Genomic DNA, 23,257 nt, shown 5'->3' on the forward strand with positions numbered 1-23,257 from the left:
AAGTCCTTAATTTTCTTCACTTACATCAATTAACACAGGAGCTCACGTGCAACGTTTATCACCTTGTTTGTCAGCCAGACATCAGTGATTTCTGACTTTAGCCCTCAACCCCCCCAAAAAACCGCTCCCACGCCCCTTTATTCACTTATAATATTCTATCCTTGGTATGGAAATAACAATATTTATTAGTGCCTAGAGATGTAACTACTGTATCATGGGACACAAGATGGTTTTCGGTAAATAATTTCATATACGTTGACAGGGATATGGGAAAGCTATCTCCATCCCATTTATAAATACATTACCACTATGCCATATATTTGAATCTAGAAAAAAAACTGGTATTCCAGGGCGAGTTATTCTGGTTTCCGTTATTAGAGAGTGAAATGTAATGATTGAATCATGATTATGCAAAAAAAAAAAAAAATCGTCAATATTCTCTTTATCAGTTATTACACCTTGTATTTATTAATTTTCATTCTTGCATCGAGATTGACAGAACACACACCCATGATTTGACAGTGGCAGTCATAGGGACAGCCGACTGGGTATCTATGGTGACAGTCACTGACGTATTACTAATTCACGCACAGCGGCGACGAATTTCTAATATATATTTTTTTTGTATTTTTCATGACTTTAATAAGCTAATAGATAATTTCTTTTTATTTATTCACAATATTAACATTATCATTCTATTATAGCTTTATAATACATACAAGATTATGTATACAAACATAAAACTTTTAGGCTCGTAATCCGTTCTTTTTGTGTTGGCCAATGAGAGAAGGGATAATTCGACTTCGGCGCCTGTGATTGGTTGGTGTTAAATGCCAGTGAAGATTTAAACGGAGAATAGCTTGTAGACCGTGAACGTTCTCAGTCTTGATACCATTATATTTTGCCGTGTAATCCTAATTTTTGAAATCGCCGGTTTATTGGAAAAGTCAGCAGTTCCTTGAGCATAATGGCCAGTCCAACTACGGTGCGAAAGAATGGAAGAAAAGGCCAAAATATCAAAGTTTTTGTGAGATGCAGGTCAGTGTTGAATCTTAGCCTCGCTTTGTCATTTATTGAAAATGTAATAGTGGTCGTTTTAAAGTCTCACGGAAACACAATTGAACAATATTACCAGTTTTGGAAGTTCGCTTATCCTCCATAGCCTTATAGATATTAGATACAGTGCAGCGTGTTTGTTAAATAGGTTTACCGTTGTTTTAGGGCTCAGTAGGTGTCTACTGTTGGGCTACCTTAGGGCTCAGTAGATATATATATATATATATATATATATATATATATATATATATATATATATATATATATATATATATGGTAGATTCCCATAGGGTAGCATATCAGTTATCTTATATTAGATGTTATCATTAGCTTACCATTAATTTATTGTGTTTTTTTGTCAGTTTAACTAGTGAAATTCAGTTAGCTAAGACAATTCTATAGGAATGTATACAGAGGTTTAAGCAGACCATGATAGTCTACAATTGCATACTTTAGGTAGCCTATACCGTTACGGGCAATATTGGGAGTATGTCTGATTATGGTTAACTTAGAATACGGCAGTGTGAGGGGGGTTGCAAAGGGGCGTTAGCCCCCCATTAGGTTAGTAGGTAAAGACATGACTTGTAGGTAAGGGGGGAAAGTTTAGGTTAGTTGTATATTTTCAATCCCCACGGGAGGAACTGCCCACTGATATACAAAGGCTCCCAATATTGCTCTGTGAGCGTGAAGCGCGTTAAGTCCTTCAGAGGATAGTTAAGCTAGGGGCATACCATAGTACGCATACGTGGGGGGTCTATTACACCCTTTCGGCTGCTGGTGTCAACAACTTTTTTAAACTTATACTTTATTTTTTAGTAATATTACAGTATCAGGTAGTAGGTTGGCCAGGGCACCCGCCGCCCGTTGAAATACTACCGCCAGAGAGTTATGGGGTCCTTTGACTGGCCAGACAGTACTACATTGGATCCTTCTCTCTGGTTACGGTTCTTTCTCTTTGCCTACACATACGTTGAATAGTCTGGCCTATTCTTTACAGATTCTCCTCTGTCCTCATGCACCTGACAACACTGAGATTACCAAACAATTATTCTTCGCTCAAGGGGTTAACTACTGCAGTGTATTTGTTCAGTGGCTACTTTCCTCTTGGTAAGGGTAGAAGAGACTCTTTAGCTTTGGTAAGCAGCTCTTCTAGGAGAAGGACACTCCAAAATCAAACCATTTTCTCTCGTCTTGGATAGTGCCATAGCCTCTGTACCATGGTCTTCCACTGTCTTGGGTTAGAGTTCTCTTGCTTGAGGGTACACTCGGGCACACTATTCTATCTGATTTCTCTTCTTGTTTTGTTAAAGTTTTTATAGTTTATATAGGAAATATTTGTTTTAATGTTGTTACTCTTCTTAAAATATTTTATTTTCCTTCTTTCCTTTCCTCACTGGGCTATTTTCCCTGTTGGGGCCCCTGGGCTTATAGCATTCTGCTTTTCCAACTAGGGTTGTAGCTTAGCAAGTAATAATAATAATAATAATAATAAGTAGAGTTCCATGCAGCGCCATTATCGCTTGCCAGTACATAGGAGCATGATGTTTTTCTTTTTTTGCAAGCGCATGGCGGAGCAAACACCGTAGACTATTGAAATATTAGCAAAATGTAATGGTTTTTGCTCTGCCATGTGCTCGCTTCGCTCGTGAAAAATAAAAACATAAAGCTCCTATGCACTGGCAAGTGGTAATGGTGCTGGGTGGGACTCTACTATAATATTACCATTTATTTTCTTGATTCTTTCATTCCAATTTTCTGTGCAACCTCTTAATGTTTACTTAATAGTGCTATGAAGGTTCCCTCCCTTCTACTGTAGTTCTAGCTTGCACCAAATGGCCAGGCCACCCCCCCCCAGCCCTGTGCCACATTGCTTGATTTCCTTACCCCATTTTTATCTACCAAAGTGGCATATGTATCAAATACATTTTAGCCTTTATGTAAAATTATGGTCAACTTACTGTAAGCATGAAGGTAACATGTCAAAATGTGCTTAAGGCTGTTCAAAATGTCAACATTGTAGTGGCACTTAGAAATATATATGGAAATTAGTGAAAATGTTGATTTCCTAAATAGTTTAATCAGATAGATAGGGTTATTTTGTACTTTTTAGCCTAAATTATTTCAAATAAATACTTTCTGCAAGTGTTTTATGCCTGGTTATACCCCTGCATTCTCTGGTACATCATAAGCCACCTATGACAATTAGATACTAAAATCTAAATTGAAAAGAATTGAATTTATTATTTGGATAGTAGCATGCCGTAAATGGATATAAGCCATTGCTGTAATTGTGATAATCAAATATCGGTATTTGGGCCTTCCAGACTTTTCTGTCAGATTGTAGTTTTTTCATTCAATTTATTCCATTTAAGACCACTAATGCTATTTCATATTTGTATGAAATTAAAAGGTACCCCTAAGAAATTGGGGTCTTATCATAGTTCTAAATTTGAGTCATATTATTTGGTTGATTTTTGATGTCAAGATCAAGTTGAATTCTGTTATCAAAGTACATGTAAATTCTTTAGCTGGGCCTCAATGCATATTCTTAATCTAATTTTGGACAACACATTAATTTTAATAGTACATACTTCTACCCAGTAACTTAACAGTGAGGGATATTTTTCTGGTCCTACCAAACATGGAAAAGCTCAGTACTCTGCAGGACTTACAAAATTTGTTGGTCATTTATATCTTAAGTTTTTGAAGAATTATGTTATTTAGTCCTTGTTAATTGTCAAATATATTCTATTGTAGTACTTTGACAAGAAAATTCTTCAACTTCTTGAAAGCCTTCACTTCATCAGTCATTTTGGGAGTTTGTTATAAATTCTTCCCATCCATATACCAAGGCACTTCCTCCAATTTTGGGGGGTAGCCGACATCAACAAATGTAAAAAAAAAAAAAAATATATAAAAGGGGACCTCTCCTCTCTACATTCCTCCCAGCCTGACATCTTGGGGCTGCATATTTGAAAGCTCTAAATAACCCACAGTTGAGGTGTATCTTGGCTCAATTAACTTGTCAACCATTCGTAACCAGTCCGTTGGCGACAAGACGTGCAGCAATTACTTTAAATATTTTGGATACCTCCTATATTGTGAACATTTTTGTAAGAAACTATGAGATGTCAGTTTGAGCCCTCAGTTTCTCCTTGTCTGCATGTTGCTGCTAGTCAACTTGAAGTTTGTACCCAACCTAAACTGCATTGCAGTTTACCCTTTATATGCTATTGAAGGATAGCTGACACTTTTCATTTCATCTTCTGCTAGTGTGTTCATTTTTTATATGCCTTTTCAAAGTGCTTGAAGGGAGCTAAAAAAATCTAACTTTTAAAAAATACTAAAGTTGAGAGCACCATATTTATTTTGCATATTTTGGATAAGCTGATCTTATTGCTTAGTTGACATATTTTGCAGAATTGTAGAAATCTTCATCATAAGTGATAAGTTAATGACCCTTCTGCATTTCAAAGAAGTATGCAGGGATCTACCGGACAAGTTATCCCCTCTTGTATTAAAACTGAAACAGAAAGGAAAAGCATATGCTTGACGCTTTCACCAAAAGTGAAAAGTCTGTATTAAAGAAACCGGGTTACAGTGAGACCAGAATGGTTGATAAAGGCAATATCTTAAAGATTTACTGTACTCTGTCCTTTTAATGTGACCCTTTGAATCTTACATATGTTATAATAGATTTATTGAAGTCTATTCACAATGTTCCCTTATCAGTAGGGGATCCTCACATGTTGGGGCTTATTGTATTGTTGGATAAGTTTCTTAGTTTATACAATATTTTTATTCTTGTTTTGCTTTTGATTTAATTAAGTAGTATTGCATAAGGAAGTTATTTATTATTATTATTACTTGCTAAGCTACAAACCTAGTTGGAAAAGCAAGATGCTATAAGCCCAAGGTCTCCAAGAGGGAAAATAGCCCAGTGAGAAAAGGAAATAAACTACAAAGGAAGTTTAAGAAAAATAATTTTTTTTAAGTAAATCTTACATATATAAGCTATTAAAACTTCAAAATAACAAGAAGAGAAATGGGATAGAATAGTGTGCCCGAGTGTACCCTCAAGCAAGAGAACTCTAACCCAAGACAGTTGAAGACCATGGTACAGAGGTTCTGGCACTACCCAAGACTAGAGAGCAAAGGTTAGATTTGGAGTGACCTCCTCCTAGAAGAGCTGCTTAGCATAGCTGAAGAATCTCTTCTACCCTTACCAAGAGGGAAGTAGTCACTGAACAATTGCAGTGCAGTAATTAACCTCGCGGGAAGAATTGTTTGGTAATTTCAGTGTTGTCAAGTCTATGAGGAAATGGGAGGATTTGTAAAGAATAGGCCAGACTATTCTGTGGATGTTTAGTCAAAGGAGAAATGAGCCGTAACCAGAGAGAGTGATCCAATGTACTGTTTGGCCAGTCTAAGAAGCCAATAACTCTTAGTGTTAGTATCTCAACAGGTGGCTGGCGCCTTGGCCAAGCCTACCACAGCCCAATTATTGTATGCTGTTTACAAGTACAGTAATGTAAAAGAAATAATAATTGAAAAGGAAAAGCTAATCTTTGATGCCTATTTATGCTTTTTTTTTTCACAGAATGCTTTGATAATAAACACAAAGCATTTTATTACTCACATTAAGAGTAAAGTGTAACTTCATGAATTTATTGGAATGTTTACCCTTTGATTCTAATTTTATGACTGCAAATTAAGTTCCTTTAGAAAGAGGCATAGGAATTCAGATAACGAAAGTACAGTATGTAGATCGTAAAGGGGGAAATGTTTGTACTGTATCAAAAGAATTTACTTGATTTTCAACATTTAGAAAGTAATTCCATTAATTTGAAAAAACAGTTTAGTCTAGCATTCAGATAATTTATTTCGATGTTTACCCTTCAGTCTGACAACTAATGTGCAGTAAACAAAATATGATTGGTTTTTTTTTTTGTAGTGCATGATTTATTTGCTTCCTCCTAAGTGAATTCAAGAGATTCCTTGCAATGCATATTTCATTTTGAAATTTGTATCCTTCCCTCAGATATGAGCATTTTCCAAACTACGTACTGTATAGAGGGGGATTAAAGCAATTGCTATATACAATAGTAAAATGTGGGGATTTCTTATGAAAAACTATACCTACTGCAAGTAACAGACTGTTGCTTGTAAGAGAATGCAGTTATGAAAGTAACCTACATATCTGCGCTTGTTAAGATTTCCCATGGAAATAAGCCTTCTGCATTAAAAGTAAGAGATAATCTTTAAAAGCTTAGTAAATCAAGTTCAAACAAAGGCTGGGATCATCTCTGTCAGCTTGGAAGGCTAGAATAATAATGGTGCCTACTATAATTTCTGTAACTTTGTCATTGGTTTTTTGTATTGCAGACCTTTAAATTCGATAGAGAAGAACAGCAAGGCTCATACTTGTGTTGACTGCACCAGCCGGGAAATCACTGTCAAAGAGCGACCACTGGACAAGTATACCAAGACTTTTTCCTTTGATAGAGTGTTTGGGCCTGACTCTAAACAGGTATAGTATTATTTTTTCTTTTTAGAACTTTACACATGTACAATTTTCATATCCACAATGCTTCTTGTTTGTTATTAAATTTTTAGTGCAGTGCAGGGGCACTGAGAAAATTTTGAAATGTTAAAAAAATTTGGCATACATGAATGTGCCATGTGCTTACCACCTGTATGAGCACTGTACGAGCTCGGCGCGAATGCTGCCAAAGGCGAGTGTCAATGCATGTCAATCAATACTTTACTGATGCATATAAGTAGTGCCATTGCATCTCAGTATGTACCATTGTGGCCAGTTTTTGGAAGCACGTTGCTTAGACAGTTCATATGCAGTGCACGAACAGGGCGTAGACACTGCTTCACATTGCTTATCTCATAAATGTATGACGCTACATTGCGAAAATTTGCAGAGACAAAAATCTTAAAAGTGTCAAGGTTTCTTTAGGTAAACAATACTGTAACTGTAAACAGAAATGTCAAGTACTGTACAGTACTTGCAACCTTCATCTTGTCATTTAGCGTGGAAGTTTTTATTTAAGTTTGATGTTATGCAAACTGAGCTCGGTGAACTGTTGAAAAAGTTTTCCTTGGTGAAAATTTTGGATAATTTAATTTCATCAGTGTTGTGTGTATTACTTTATTTATTAATAACATGCAAACTCAGAATTTTGATATACTGTACTGTATTAGAGAATTTTTTTAATGTGGTACTGATATTTTATTTCAAATTTACAAATATTTAAAAATCTAAGATCTGAAGTAATTAAATTTTTTTTCACTTCATTGCAAGTACATTGGCATGCATATTGTAGTCATATGTCTATGTAGCATAGGCTTTAATAAAAAGGGAAAGATTATAAATGTCTTAATTTTAAAGGAAGTGATACTCATGAAAAGAAGGGAGATGATTATATGTAGGAGATGGCATTACATCTTTCATAATATAGGAGATTCTGGTGAAAGTATAACTAACAACTGTGGCTAGAACATGTAGAAGGTTCATGGGTGTAATTTTGTGCCTGCTTGAATATCTTTGGGAATGAGTTCACTTAGCTGTTTGTGCAAAAGTTTATGCAGAGTATTAGCTTATACTGTATACTCATTTAGTCCCCACTTCTACAACATCATTTGTTAAGTTTTGTGTTTAGAAATTTGTTGTCTTTTGTGTAGGATATTGCATTTGACATTAAACCCTTTTGGGAGGGAAGAGATAAAAGTTTTTATATTTGAATAGCCGCCCAATTTTAACATTTATTCAAGAAGGTGAAGGTAGATGTAATATAACCAGATTTTTTTAAATTCCTGTCTTGAACATTAGACACACAGTATACCAAACATCCTGTAGGAACTCGTTTTTGTTCTTTATCTACGCAAATTGCTTAATATTTTTAGCCCTCATTTGTTGTGTTCTGACTATTTTTGATTAGTGTTATTTGGTTTGAAATAGCCAGTGGGAAGGATGGTCACTGCTTCATTCGAAAGATGAGTTGACATAAGCAGAATTGAAATGTGGGAAGTGGTTTGTTTACTCAGATTATCTATTTGATTCCTTTTTACAGATAGATGTATACAAAGCAGTTGCGAAGACTTCAGTCGAAGAGGTGCTCAATGGCTTTAACTGCACAATATTTGCGTATGGACAGACAGGAACAGGCAAGACTTTCACAATGGAAGGTGAAAGAACACCTGATAATACTTCGTGGGATGAGGTATTGAAATCTCGATTTTGCTCACATTCTAGATGCATTCATTAACAAAGGAGAATATGATTATAATCTTCTTTCTCACCGTAATCCCTACATTAAGGGGTCAGTTGGCTGATGCGCCCTCCCCAATGCTTTACATGAAAGGCATGCTCTTCTACTAAAATTATTCTCTTCATATAATTTTTCACCTTATCTCACCATCTAATTCTCTGTTTCCCTCTTGATCTTCTCCCCCTAACAGGTTCCTCCGAAGTCCTTCTCACTCCCTCCCACCATCTATCCTCAACTAATGCCCACACCATCTTAGTTGTGACACTTATCACCACTGTAATCTTTGCTTCACCTGCCATTCTTCTTATTTTATAATTTTCCAATCTATTAAGCAGTGATATTCCCATAATCCACCTTGGTATTCTCATCTCTGTTCTCTCAAACTTCGCTTCCTCTTTTTGTTTTAGAGCCCACTTTGCTGATCCATACATTAACAATAGTTTTATTACTGTGCTATAGATCTTGACTAATAGCTTGATTGGTATTTTCTCATCACCTACCACTCCATGAAAAGTATGCGTAAATAGATAAGTTTTGTCTTAATGGAAATTTTTTTAAATTTCTGAAATTTTTTTAAATTTCTGAAATTTTTTTAAATTTCTGAAATTTTTTTAAATTTCTGAAATTTTTTTAAATTTCTGAAATTTTTTTAAATTTCTGAATTTTTTTTTTTTTTCTGGGATATTATTTTGGTGCTAGCTATAACTTGTAAGCTGAATGGTATTTTTGTGTGTGTGAAGTACTGTATCTCGATTTAAGTTCTTGTTATGCTTATATTAATGTCAAGTAGTGTTATGATTTTGTATACTGTACAGTGTTTCCTGTTCTTTCAATGCCAATTTAAGATACAGTATATAGTAAACCTATCATTTTATTATTTATGACATTTTGTATTGATCCAGACCTTCATTTCCTCAGGATCCATTGGCAGGAATCATCCCCCGTTGTGTCAATCACTTGTTCGATGAACTGCGTTTGCAGAAATTGGAGTTTACTATGAGGGTGTCATTTCTTGAGCTTTATAATGAAGAACTCTTTGATTTGCTATCTCCACAAGACGATTTGTCTAAATTGAGGTAAGTAAGCTTGGCGTTAATGTCTCAACTGGAGAACCTCTGAAAATTTGTTTGTTCCTGCACTAACAACCCTTACGCTATGTATGCGGATTATCTTTTGGCAAAGCTGGAAGGTAAGCCATTAAGACTAATGCGAGGTGGCAACCTTACCCGACCACTATTAGTGGGGAGGGTAGGGGGTGGCTTGGTAGTACACAGCCACCTACATCTACTCACGCATCAGTGAACTACATCACTTTTTCTGGAAGAGTTCAGATGTGTCTGTTCTCTCCTCCATAAGGCTTGGCCATAAGACTATTGCTTTATGCTGAATTCTTTATCTTTTTCAGGTGTGACTATTCTCTTGACACTGCCATGCGTACCTGCCCTGATCTTGAGGGGTGCTTCTGCGGCACTTTCATGTCGTCGGTTGAAACCGACCCTCATTCTCTGTGCCTCGCCTGTCATCCTCCAGGGGCAATCAAGTAGGAGTGTAGACCAGTTTACTCCATGCAACCTCGGTGTACCGCGGATGTTTTTGCTTCCCTTAGAGGAACGCCTTTGCCTCCTGCTGCCGGGGAACCATTCTGTCTTTTAGATGTGCTTGTAGGCGTGGCCATCCCTAGGAGTCACTGAATCCACTTCCAAAACAAGCTTTACTGTATTTCAGCATTGAGCCACACAGAGAAATTCTTCACTTGCCCCCACGGTTGCCTTTACTGCTGATGCATTAGCTCTTTGCGAAGCCCAATTCTCGCCATCTCCTGGCCTTTCCACGCTGTCTCACAGTCATCGCTCCCGCTCGCCCATCTGACGGCTTTGTGACAATGATGAGTGTGTTCTCTCGCCATCTTCGGATCTCGTCGTCCCTTAACGGTCCTCAAACTTCTTTCTCGCCCCATAGGCAACGTTCTAGCCCTTGTGACTGACACACTCCATCTGTTCACTGCTTACCGGGACGAGACCGGTCATCTTCTCGCCCTTCCCAACGATCATCCTCAAAACGTCGCTCCTGATGCTTTTATGAGCATTGTGAGATTGACAATCATCCTCACAAGCTCGATGCTCCTCTTCACAAGCCCAACGCTCCTCTTCACAAGCCCGGCGCTCTCATTCACTAACTAGACGCTCCCTTTCACGAGCAAGACGCTCTCATTCACTAGCAAGACGCTCCCTTTCACGAGCAAGACGCTCCCATTCAGGAGTGAGACGTTCCTATTCACGAGCAAGACTTTCTCATTCACGAGTGAGATGCTGTCGTTCATGAGAGAGATGCTCAACCTCACGAGTTCGATGAGTACAGTCATTCTTGACACTCTTCCAGAGGTTGCTGCTCGCACTCACGATCGATGCATCACTCTCTGAAAGAGACCTTGCGATCTTCTCACCATGATCATTCTCCCAGATGACTATCTGCTCCATTTGCAGCTTGGAATCTCCTTTCCCAGCGTTCGCCCACGCGATGCTCTCTAACGCAACACGCTTCACTCCTTTAGAGGCTTCCTTCGCCTCCTCGCAGTCCTCTAGCGAGCGACCACAACTTTCCAGCACAACAGGGGTCCCCAATGTTCCCTCCTCCTCACTCGCCGTCGATCACTTGTGAAACACTTCCATCCGCTCATGAATTGCGCCCTTTTACACGTAAATTGGCCAATTTCACACGTTACAGCCCCGTTTTCACAAATGGTTATGAGCCCCAAGCCCCCAGGAAGAGCCTCTGCAACTGCATCCACCAGCAGTCGACCTGTTCCCTTCCCAGAAGTGTTTAGAGAGCTGCGCAATAAGTTTGCGGGTGTTCCGATCGTCTCGGAAAGGAGGATCTGCTGATGCCTTAACGTTTAACCTAGCCTCCTTTGTAGGTTCCGAGACATCGCCCTGATAAGCGTTCCCCACCGTCAGGTCTGCTAAGGACACCCCAGACCTAACGTTTGTAGGCGAGTTTCCTTCATGGTACAACAACTTGGTGTCTGCCATGCAGCCGTCTCGGCAACCCGGGTCTCCCAGCCTCGTCTAATCCGCAACAACGTCGGATCCATTCGGCTACCCCCATGATCCCGCTAGAGGGGTCAGTATCCTTCTCTTCCACTTCCACAGGCCCGTGGTGAACCCTTCACTGACAACCCTCTGATTCACCTGTCCCCCTCATCCAGACCTAGAGAAGGCAGGAATGAGCCTAGGTTGATTCAGGACTTTGGCCATCTCCAGCTACTTCCTATCCGGTCTGGCAGTAGGATGACAGCTAAGCAGAAGTGGAAGATACCATGTTACACTCAACCACATGTAGTCCTGCCTCACCCAGAGTTAACCGTTTTACCCCCAAGGTAAGGTTAAATTTCGAGCACATTTTGCTATATATTTTTTTTAAATTGCTCTAACAGCTTTAATTTTTGTCATAGAGAGGTCAGGTTGGTCTTATTCTTTAGGAAAATGCCTGAAGTTTCTCATAAAGTTATCAAAAACATGTAAATAACAGTGTTTTGCAAGAACGTACCGGTATGTCCTTTGGGGGCGAAAGGGTTAAGGAGAGACATGGAATCTCCTCGGGAAATTTGCTTTCGGCCTTTCAGACTGGAACCTCTGGAAGTGATTTCACCGGAACTTTGCCCCGTCTCCAGATGATCAGGAGATGAGGACCACTTCCGAAGCTCACGGCCCAATGGAGCGTTAGGCTCCCTCCAAAGTTTCCTTCCTGGAGGAACACTTTCCACCCCGAAGGGAACCCAAGAACTCGAGACTATTCCCAAACGTTCAAAACTAAGGGAAGCAATCGGACAAGAGAAGGCTCGAGGATCCCCTGGGGCGGGAACCTCCCAAGAGACTACACCAGTTGAAGATTTTGACCCACCCCAGGCTCCTAGGGGCGAGAGTTTGAAGGTAAGTTCCACTCTGAAGAAGACCGCAGAAAATGGGAACATACTTTTTGGTAAGTCCTTGCGTGCATGCGCACAAATAAACTGTCAGATCCGGGTACCATTCCTCCCGGAAGGCAAGGACATGGTTCTGGACAACTTGTTTGGCACCCAGAGTCCCCTTAAGACCAGTGTAGTCTTGCCCTGGACAAAGGGACTGACGGCAACCGGAAAGAAAGTTATCTTGCAGATAGCAGGTGCCTCTAGCTCTCTACAGGCAGGCTTTGTCCAAGCTCCCCCCACTTCCTTTCGTCTTACAAAGAAGTACTATGAGATTGCTAACAAGCCCCTTCCAGCTCTGCCCCTGGACCCCTCAGTAGTCTCTTACTAGGGGTCTCAGATAGACTTTTCAGCCTAACAGTTTGGCTTTCGGCAGTTGAGCTCCTCAACATTGAGAAGGGCGCGAAGTACACCGGGCAGGCTGCTTTGGCTGATGTTGTTGGGCCACATTGTTTGATCAGAGGATTTATTGAAGGAATCTACAAGGCGGTCCTTGGAATCTCTCCTCTTGTCAGGTACCTGGGCTCGAGAATTCCTTTCCCACCAGGTAGTCAACCTGTGGGTGAATGCAATTCTGAAGAGAAGTGATAATGTGATTGGGAGATTCCACAGGAAAGTACCGCAAGTGAAATAAAGCGCCTAAGACACTCGACACTTGAGGGATCTTCTCTTTTCGACCCAGAAGTAGAGAGGGCAGCTGATAGGTGGAGAAAATTCACCAAGGATTCTCTCCTCCATAGGGTCGTGACTTCCAGGCCTTACGGGTGGGCCCCTCTACCTCCCAGAAATCAGCCCCAAGCAGCAAACCCTTCAACAAACAGGACAGTAGGATCCTCCAACAGGGTGTCACAGTGGCCCTTTCCTGCTAGAGACTTTAAGGGGCCCAAACCCTTCAGAGAAAGGAAAAATGAAAGGTAGCCTGTAGTGCCTCTGGCAGAGATGGCAGCACCATGGGGCAGATCCCTGGATGATCGCAGTGATCGGAGTAGGGGATCGCATCACGTTCATTCAATCTCTCCCTCCACTGACTGCATCCAGTTCGATCGAGCTCCTATATGAAGGGATCCGTAAAGGAGCTGACCCTCTGGGCTGAAGTCCAGACCATGTTGAGGAATGGCACTCTCCAAGAGGTCCTCGGCAGGTCTCCAGGCTTTAACAGTACTCTTTCTTGTGAAAAAGGTGTCTGGAGACCAGTCATCAATCTCTTGTCCCTGAACAAGTTCTTCCTACAAACTCCGTTCAGGATGGAGACGGCAGACACTGTCATCCAAGCAGTAAGGCTAAAGGACTTCATGTGCACTCTGGACCTCCAATATGCATACTTCCAGATCCTAATCCATCCATATTCTAGGAAATAGCTCTGATTCATACTTGAGAACAGGCATTACCAGTTCAAGGTGCTGTGTTTCGACTTATCGACAGCACTTCAGGTCTTCATGAGGGTGTTCGCCCTAGTGTCATCTTGGGCTTACAAGAACTGCATTCATCTCTTGAGGTACCTCGACAATTAGCTGATTCTAGCAGACTCGGTGATGACCCTTCTTTAATACCGGGACAGACTACATGAGTATAATCAGGATCTAAGGATGATGATGAATCTCAAGAAGTCATCACTGCTCCCCTCTCATAGATTGGTATTGGGTAGTAGGTTGGCTAGGGCACCAGCCACCCGTTGAGATACTACCGCTAGAGTTGTATTGGGTCCTTTGACTTGCCTGACAGTATTACATTGGATCCTTCTCTCTGGTTATGATTCACTCTCCCTTTGCCTACACATACACTGAATAGTCTGGCATATTCTTTACAGATTCTCCTCTGTCCTCATACACCTGACAACACTGAGATTATTAAACAATTCTTCTTCACCCAAGGGGTTAACTACTGCGCTGTAATTGTTCAGTGGCTACTTTCCTCTTGATAAGGGTGGAAGAGACTTTAGCTATAGTAAGCAGCTCTTCCAGGAGGACACTCCAAAATCAAACTAATGTTCTCTAGTCTTGGGTTGTGCCATAGCCTCTATACCATGGTCTTCCACTGTCTTGGGTTATAGTTCTCTTGATTGAGGGTACACTTGATCACACTATTTTTTCTAATTTCTTTTGCTTTTGTTTTGTCAAAGTTTTTGTAGTAGGAAGTATTTATTTTGATGTTGTTACTGTTCTTTAAATATTTTATTTTTCCTTGTTTCCTTTCCTCGCTGGGCTATTTTCCTTGTTGGGGCTCCTGGGCTCATAGCATACTGTTTTTCCAGTCAGGGTGGTAGCTTAGCAAGTAATGATAATAATAATAATACCTGGGTATGATTATAGACGCCAACCTCCAAAAAGTCTTTCCCTCGAGTACACAGGCTGAGGGAAATGGCAAGTCCCTTCCTCAGACAGGAAGATCTTCCAATCCGACAGTGGTTGTGGCTTCTAGGCCACCTGACATCCCTGATCTAGCTTGTTTCCAATGGCCACCTCAGGATACAATCTTTCCAATGGCGGCTGAAGTCCGTATGGAACCAGCACACAGGACATTTTAGTCCCTATGGGACAGGATCAAGTGACGAATCTTCAGTGGTGGGTGACTGAGGAGAACTCCTTCACAGGGCTAGACTTTTTCGTCCCTCCTCTGGATGGTCTATACAGACACATCAAAAGAAGATGGAGTCCCCATTTGCTGCACCACATAGTCTCAGGCCTCGGATGCGAGTCTGGAAGGTACCAGCACAAGTATCTCCTTGAGATGAGAGCAACCTTTCTAGCTCTTCAGCAGTTGCTGGCGGGTTATTCCGCGTTGTTGATGAGCGACAGCACTACGGAAGTGATTTACGTAAACAAACAAAACGGTGCCTTTTTGCAGCTCCTATGCCATCTAGCAGTAGATATGCTAAGATGGACAGAACATTCAGTGTCCCTATCAACTTGATTCATTACGGGCAGGAGGAATGTGCTCGCAGACAACCTGAGCAGTGACTCAGATAGTGGGCTCTGAATGATCTGAATCCTTTGATAGCCAACTAAGTCCTGACTTTCCCCGACTAGACCTGTTCGCGACGTCCCTGAACTTCAGGCTCTTGCTATATTGTTCGCCTGTTCGGACCCTCAAGATGCATTTCAACAATGGTGGGACAACATCGTGTATGCCTTTCCCTCCCTCGTTCATTCTGATGAGAAGGGTACTCAACAATACCAGAGCATCCAACAACCTACTGTGACGCTTGTAGCTCCGCTCTGGCACCATGCAGAATGGTATCCGGACCTTCTGCAACTACTAGTAGATCTTCTGAGAGAACTCCCTCCACAACAAGATCTACCCAAACAACCACAAGTAAACATCTTCCACAAGGCAGTTCCGTCTCGTAAACTTCATGCCTGGAGACTATCCAGCATCTCCTCTCTCAGGCTTTTCGCATTAAGTTGCGATAAGGATGTCCGGATTCTTACGGAGATCTTCAGCATCGGTTTACCAGGCAAAGACGACGTCTTCTATGGTTTGTGTCAAGGAAGGGGTGTGTCTCCCCTTGATGCTGCCACTATACCAACAACGTAATTTCTTTTATACCTTCTGGAGAAAAAACTCCTCTCTGTCTTAGCGGTGGAGGGCTATTGTTCTGATTTAAGCCTTGCCTTTAGACTTGGAGTCGACCTTTCCTCTTCGTTGGAGCTTTCTCCCCTCGTACGAAGTTATGAGATCACTTGCCCCCAGTCGGAGATAAGACCTCCTTGGAACATGGTTCGTGTCTTGCGGTCCCTTAAGGCGCGCCCTACAAACCATTACGCCATGCAACAGACCATAATCTCACTTTGAAGACGGCGTTACTACTTGGTTTAACTTCCACAAAGAGAATGTGAACTTTATGGTCTTGTACAATATCTCACATTCAAGGGGAGGTGGCACTCGTCTTTATCCCTGAGTTTTATTTTTCTTATTTTTTCAGACTCAAAATCCTGGAGTACTGGACCCTAGATTCTGGCCCTTTCAGAGTATGAGTCTCCGTTCTGTAACCAATGACACAGATCAACTGTTACCCTGTCCAGTGAGAAGTTTGAGATATCTTCAAAGCAATGCAGCAACTCGTCCTCGGCTGGCAGCCCTCTTTGTCATTACAGGTAGTTAAGAGGGTCACCAAGAATACCATCTCAGCATGGATTCGTAAAGTTATAGACTTGGCACTGAATTCTGAACCTCCTCCAGCTTGGCAACCCAGAGCTCATGACGTCAGGGGCATTAGTACGTCCCTGGCCTTTAAACGTAAATTTTCTGTAATGCAGGTATTGCAAGCGGGTGTGTGGAAGCATCAGACGACCTTCACTGACCACGACCTGCAAGACGTATCCCACAGGAACCTCTATACGTTTTCTATTGGTCCTGTGGAGGCTGCACTGCAAGTGGTTTAAGAATACCTCAGGCTCCTTGTTGGACAAGTAGCAGATGGTTGAGGGCATTGGCTCTTTTCTTCCCCTCTCTAGGGGAACAATACCAAGGGTCTCTCTGCAAGCTGGCCTCACTTGTATGTAGGTAAGAACCATTTCCCTTGTGTAGCCTAGTATAGGTTTTATACTCAGTCTTTGTCCCCATCCCTAAGAAAGGTGACACCCTCAAATGCAGCAATAATAGGACAATCTCCCTCATTAGTCACAGTAGCAAAACTTGAAAATCATGGCTAAGAGAATGGCAAACAAACTGAACGAAGAAATCGCTGACGAACAAGCAGGATTCCGTCCTGGGAAAGACCCCAGAGACCAAATCATGAATCTCAAGATGATCCTTGAAAAAAACAGAGAACGAGGAATCGTCGTATTCCTTTGTTTTATTGACTACACTAAAGCCTTTGATACAGTTCCACATGACATCTTATGGAACGACATGTACGCTATGGGTTTCCACCTCATGTCATCTCACTTCTGAAAGCACTGTACAATCAACAGAAAGCAGCAGTGCAAACATCTTATAGCCTAATGGATTGGTTTAACATCGGACAAGGTGTCAGACAAGGATGCATTGTTTCTCCCCACCTCTTTAACATCTACTCAGAAACCATAATGAGAAATGCGCTTGAAGACTACGAAGGAGGCATAACTGTTGGAGGACAAAAGATCACTAATCTCAGATACGCCAACGATGTGGTTTTAATCGCTGGAAGTATGGAGGACCTCCAAACCTTAGTATCAAAAGTAAAAGCCGAGAGTGAAAAAGTGGGACTGTACCTAAATGCTAAGAAAACAAAGGTCATGAAGTGTCAAAAAGCCCCGTCTGATCGAGAAATTCTACTAGACGGAGTTGCCCTAGATAATGTCACTGAATTTACTTACCTCGGAGCAACTTTCACCAATAATGGAGACGACTCCCAAGAGATCAAAAGAAGAATTGGTATTGCAAAGAATGCAACCATCGCACTAAGACAGACATATCACTCTAAAAACAAAGAAGCGGCTTCTCAAATCACTTGTTTTCCCCATCGCATCATACGGCTCAGAATGTTGGGTTTTAAAAGGTACAGATCGGAAAAGATTATAAAATTTTGAACTATGGTGTTACAGAAGAGTCCTTAGGATAAGCTGGATTGAGAAAAAGACTAACGTGGAAGTTCTACAAAAGATCAATATCGAAAAAAGATTACTTGACATTTTGGATGAAAGAAAACTAATGTTTATTGGACACCAGGTCCAGAAACACAATACTCTGGAAAGAACGCTACTAATTGGATCAGTCTATGGCACAAGAATGAGAGGAAGGCCTAAAACTAGATTGAGTGACAATATCAAGGAGATGTGCGGGCTAACGATGGTGGAGTTGGAAAGGAAGGCCCAAGACCGGAATGAATGGAGATGTTTTGTGCAGAGGGCCACGGCCGTTCGACATCGAACACCCCGTACTTGATGATGATGACACGTTCTAAATGCTTCCCGCTAGGTAGTCATTGGGAAACGTCTGTATTTAAATTATGTATTTATATTTTCAAACACTATTCTTACCCAGATTTTCATATGCTATCTCTCACAACCACAGGTTGCTCAGGCCGCTATCAATACAGTACTCCTATGTATCACATTAGTGAGGTGTCAAGGTTTCCTCTACCCACAGTCAAACACTGTACAGAGAAAACCCGGTCCAATGACTAACTCAGTGGTCGGACTTACCACCCTCCTGACGGGCGAGTCATTCCTATAAATAGCATAAGGTTTATTAGTGCAGGAACAAGTGACAAATTTGGAAGTAATTTGTATTTTTCCTAACTAATGGAAAGCTCAAGCTATTTAAACAAATTGTCCGCCGATAAGTCCTACCTGCAATAAAAAGGTGACATAGTCCACTGATGTGCGAGTAGATGTAGGTGGCTGGGTAGCCACCCCCTTCCCTCCCCACTAATAGTGGTCGGTTATGGTTTCTACCTCGCATTAAAGTCTTAATGGCTAACCTTCCAGCACCGACAGAAGATAATCCCTATAAATAGCTACAGGTTTGTATTAGTTAGAAAAAATACAAATTACTTCCAAAATTGTCATTTTTACAGTTTGAAACTGAACTGCTGAACTGCAGGTTTCATTCTAGAAAGAAATTTAGCTAGATCTTCAAGTATCTGATCCTATTTTTTGATCAGGGTGTACAGTAGTGTACTTTTAGGTTCTATACAGTACTATTCTTGAAAAATATTTTCAATTTTGGATGATCCCCCCCCTTGTATTTTTGTGTCCATGATCAGATGGGTTGATGCAGTATTCTAGGAAGTTATTGCTGTTAGAACTAAACTTTTTACAAGATATCATGGAATTCTGGGTCAATGAATTTGGAATTGATTTTGTATCTGTATCTATATGATGTGGCATTGATTATGCTTAAACTTGTAATTACAGAATGTATGAAGATGCAACACGTAAAGGTTCCTGCATCATCCAGGGCTTGGAGGAAGTCTTGGTGCGTTCTAAAGCCAATGTTTACGAAGTTCTCGAGAAGGGCAGTAATAAACGTCAAACAGCAGCCACTCTCATGAACGCTCATTCCAGTCGATCACATACAGTTTTCACTGTAACTCTTCATATCAAGGAAAATACAGTTGATGGAGATGAACTGTTGAAGGTATTGTGTCAGTGTATTACTATGTCATAATCATTCTTAGTAATATTCAAATATGGAAACTTTGAAATTTGTGTGATTAAATTATTAGTCAGGTTGTTCAGAAGAAAGTTGATTACTATAGATATTTTTGCCACAATCATAAGGATAGCATTTCTTGCTGTCTTGTCTATGATGAGAGAGGTGAATGCTCGAGTGCTTGGTCGAGGAATGAAACTGATAGACGAGAGTGATCATGAATGGGAGGTAAATCTGTTATTGTTTGAGGATGATACTGTACTGGTTGCAGACTCGGAAGAGAAGCTTGGTCAATTAGTGACAGAATCTAGAATTGAGAGTAGATGTGGGTAAGAGCAAGGTTATGAGATGCATGAGAAGAGAGAGTGGTGTGAGGTTGAATGGAGTTACTTGAAGTAGATCAGTTTCAAGTACTTTGGGTCTGTTTTTCCAGCAAATGGTGGAGTGGAAGCAGATGTACGTCAGAGAGTGAATGAAGGATGCAATGTGTTGGGGGTAGTGAGGGGAATGGTAAAGAATAGAGGGTTAGGCATTAATATAGAGAGAGTTCTATATGAGAAAGTGATTGTACCAACTGTGATATATGGATTGGAGACAGAAATTGAATGTGTTTGAGATGAAGTTTCTGAGGAGTATGGCTGGTATATCTTGATTAGATAGGGTTAGGAACAAAGCAGTGAGGGTGAGAACCTGTGTAAGAAATTTTTTAGCAACTGTATTGGATATGAATGTGTTGAGAGAAAGGAATGTGGCTGTCTGTTAAAGAAGGTGATGAATGAAACAGTTGACGGGAGAAGTACAAGAGGAAGGCCAAGGTCTTGGGTGGATGGATGGAGTGAATAAAGCTCTGGGTGATAAGAGTATAGATGTGAGAGCGTGCTAGAAATAGGAATGAATAGCGTGCGATTGTGACGCAGTCCCGGTAGGCTCTGCTTCTTCCTCCAGTCGCCTTGGTGACCTCGAAGGTATCAGTAATAGGGGATTCAATGTGTGAAACTTCATTTGCGGTTGGTAACGGGGGAGGGTGGGCTGTGGCACTCTAGCAGTACCAGCCAAGCAATTGAATTCCTCGTCAGGCTGGGTGGAGCAGGGAGGGGAAAGGTCTCCTTTTGTTTCTTTGTTTGATGTCGGCTACCCCCAAAATTGAGGGAAGTGCCTTGGTAAATAGATAGATACTCATTATTTTGATTCTTCTAACAGTGAATTGGACTTCCTTTGAATTGTATTTTTATCCATGGAAATGTTTGCTAAAGTCATTTTCTTTACAAAGGGTTTTGTTGTTTCAAAGGCATTTAATAATACTGTCTTTAACTCTATGCCAACTTAGTCTCATACATTTCTCTTGGAACTAATACAGTTATGATTTGACCTTTCTATCACTTTCTCATGTTCAAATTTTGAGTAGCACAACCTTGTGGTTAATTTTCTAGTTTACTTTTGTTCCTATCCTTTGTTTTAAATGTAATTTATTCCTACATACCATACCTATATGTTGGTTTCTATTAACGGAAACTTACCTCGAACTACTTTCTTATATGTCTTAATTTGCTTACAATTCTCATATCTCAGCAGCATAGGGAGAACTGCAAACAGGCTTAAAATGAGTTCCATAATGTAGTTTATCAGTGGTCATTTAGAAGAATGGGACCTTTAATGGTAAGAAACTTGAACACACTTTTTATTAGGATAAAACTTTGTTCACTAACTAAATCCAAACAAATGTCATTATGATTGAGCCCCGAGTCAGTGACCCTGAAGTCATCATCTTTTGGTGGCCCAACACTTCATATAGAAAGAATCATAGTATATACTATCATAAACAATTGTTATGGATACTAAACCTTTGTCATTAAGATATCTTGAGTATCATGCTCACACCGAGGGTAATTATTATTATTACTAGCTAAGCTACAACTTTAGCTGGAAAAGTTCGATGCTATAAGCCAAGGGCTCCAACAGTGAGATATAGCCTAGTGAGTAAAGGAAATAAGAAATCAATAAGCTATAAGAGAAGTAATGAACAATTGAAATAAAATATCTTAGTGACATTGAAATGGATCTTTTATATGTATATTATGAAACCTTCAAAAAATAAAAAAGAATGAAAAAAAAAGAGAAAGAAAATTTAGAATAGTGTGCCCAAGTGTACCTTGAAGCAAGAGAGCTCTAATCCAAGACAGTGGAAGACTATGGTAAAGAGGATATAGCACTACCCAAGAAGGAGAACAATGATTTGATTTTGGAGTGTCCCTTTCCTAGATCTGCTTACCATAACTAAAGTGTGTCTTTTACCCTTATCAAGAGGAAAATTGCCTCTGAACAATCACAGTGCAGTTGTTAACCCCTTTAGCAAAGAAGAATTGTTTGGTAATCTCAGTGTTGTCGGGTGTATGAGGACAGAGGAGAATCTGTAAAGAATATGCCAGACTATTCAATGTATCTGTAGGCAAAGGAAAAAGGAGTCGTAACCAGAGAGTAGGATCCAGTGTAGTACTGTCTGGCCAGTCGAAGGACCCAGTAACTAGCGGTAGTATCTCAACAGGTGGCTGGTGATCTGATCAACCCTCTACCTAGAATATATTGTTTTCACAATTTACTGACCACACAAAAATAGTTATTTGAGGGAGTGCTATGCAATTTCACATAATAATAATGATAAAAAAAGAACAATGCAATAGTGAAAAAGAACATTTGTTACCTTTTGGGAATAAACAACTAGGAAATTAAGAAACAACCAGTGTAGGCACAAATTTTAGAAAATATTGTCTTATCAACAAAATTACCTGCGCATCTTATAAGGTGAAAAAAAATTCTCCAATTTTACCCTACTACTACCTCATTCTACAATATACAGTACTGTAAAACTGCCAACATTGCTCATACTTAGTCATTCATGTTTGTAACCTTTAATCTATGTGTGTATTTCATTGCCTTGTAGTTACATGAACAATCATTTCATATTCATGGAAATTATTTTAACAATTTTTTGGCTATCCTGCCAGATCAGTTATTACGACTTCATTACAGAATGTAATTTTAACCTAATCTAGTACTTATCCAATTACAGATCTAATATATATATACTGTAATTGCTTTCAGTAACAATTATATTTTGAATATGTTTTCTCTAATTACTTTTTATATGTCATTTTCTTAAGAACTACTTTTCTGTTATCCTTGCTGCCGTTACAAATTGGGCAGTAAAATTGCAAGACTACCTGTACTCTACCTGAAGAGTATTTTTATTATTGTTTTCATTTTAACAGACTGGTAAGCTTCATCTGGTAGATCTTGCGGGATCTGAGAATATAGGGCGATCTGGTGCTGTGGATAAACGGGCACGCGAAGCCGGTAACATCAACATGTCCCTCTTGACGCTTGGAAGGGTCATCACTGCTTTAGTGGAAAAAGCCCCTCACATTCCTTACAGGTTAGGAGTTTTTTTTATTTCTAAATTGAGTTTGTTCCGACATTTAATTCAAACCCTTTCGCTATTTATAGAGATTAAACTTTTGGTAAAGCTGGAAGACTACTATTATTATTATTATTACTTGCTAGGCTCCAACCCTAGTTGGAAAAGCAGGATGCTATAAGCCCAGGGGCTCCAACAGGGAAAAGAGCTCAGTGAGGAAAGGAAAAAAGGAAAATAAAATATTTTAAGAGTAACACTATTAAAATAAATATAACCCCCCAAGTAAAATATATAAACTAACAAAACAAGAAGAGGAGAAATTAGATAGAAAAGTGTGCCCAAGTGTACCCTCAAGCAAGAGACTTTTGGTGAGGTGTAACTATCCCACCACTAGTTAGTGGTCGCTCTCACACACACTGTGTTGGCTCGTCACCTAATACTTTTGGCTCAGTTTGTCTTTTTAAGTGG

General features: G+C 40.2%; 1 protein-coding gene across 1 annotated transcript in view; it reads left to right on the top strand.

The window, feature by feature from the left end:
* The first annotated feature begins 809 nt into the window (after positions 1-809).
* Positions 810-23,257, top strand: part of Klp61F (Kinesin-like protein at 61F) — a 103,107-nt gene continuing 80,659 nt past the window's right edge. Inside the window, exons 1-6 of the mRNA XM_068393568.1 lie at positions 810-1,038; positions 6,442-6,586; positions 8,139-8,288; positions 9,255-9,412; positions 19,140-19,362; positions 22,644-22,807. Of these exons, the coding sequence (XP_068249669.1) occupies positions 968-1,038; positions 6,442-6,586; positions 8,139-8,288; positions 9,255-9,412; positions 19,140-19,362; positions 22,644-22,807 (911 nt within the window). The 5' untranslated portion in view covers positions 810-967. The remainder of the gene's footprint in view (positions 1,039-6,441; positions 6,587-8,138; positions 8,289-9,254; positions 9,413-19,139; positions 19,363-22,643; positions 22,808-23,257) is intronic.

This window comes from Palaemon carinicauda, chromosome 19 (genome assembly GCF_036898095.1).
Source record: "Palaemon carinicauda isolate YSFRI2023 chromosome 19, ASM3689809v2, whole genome shotgun sequence".
NCBI lineage: Eukaryota > Metazoa > Arthropoda > Malacostraca > Decapoda > Palaemonidae > Palaemon > Palaemon carinicauda.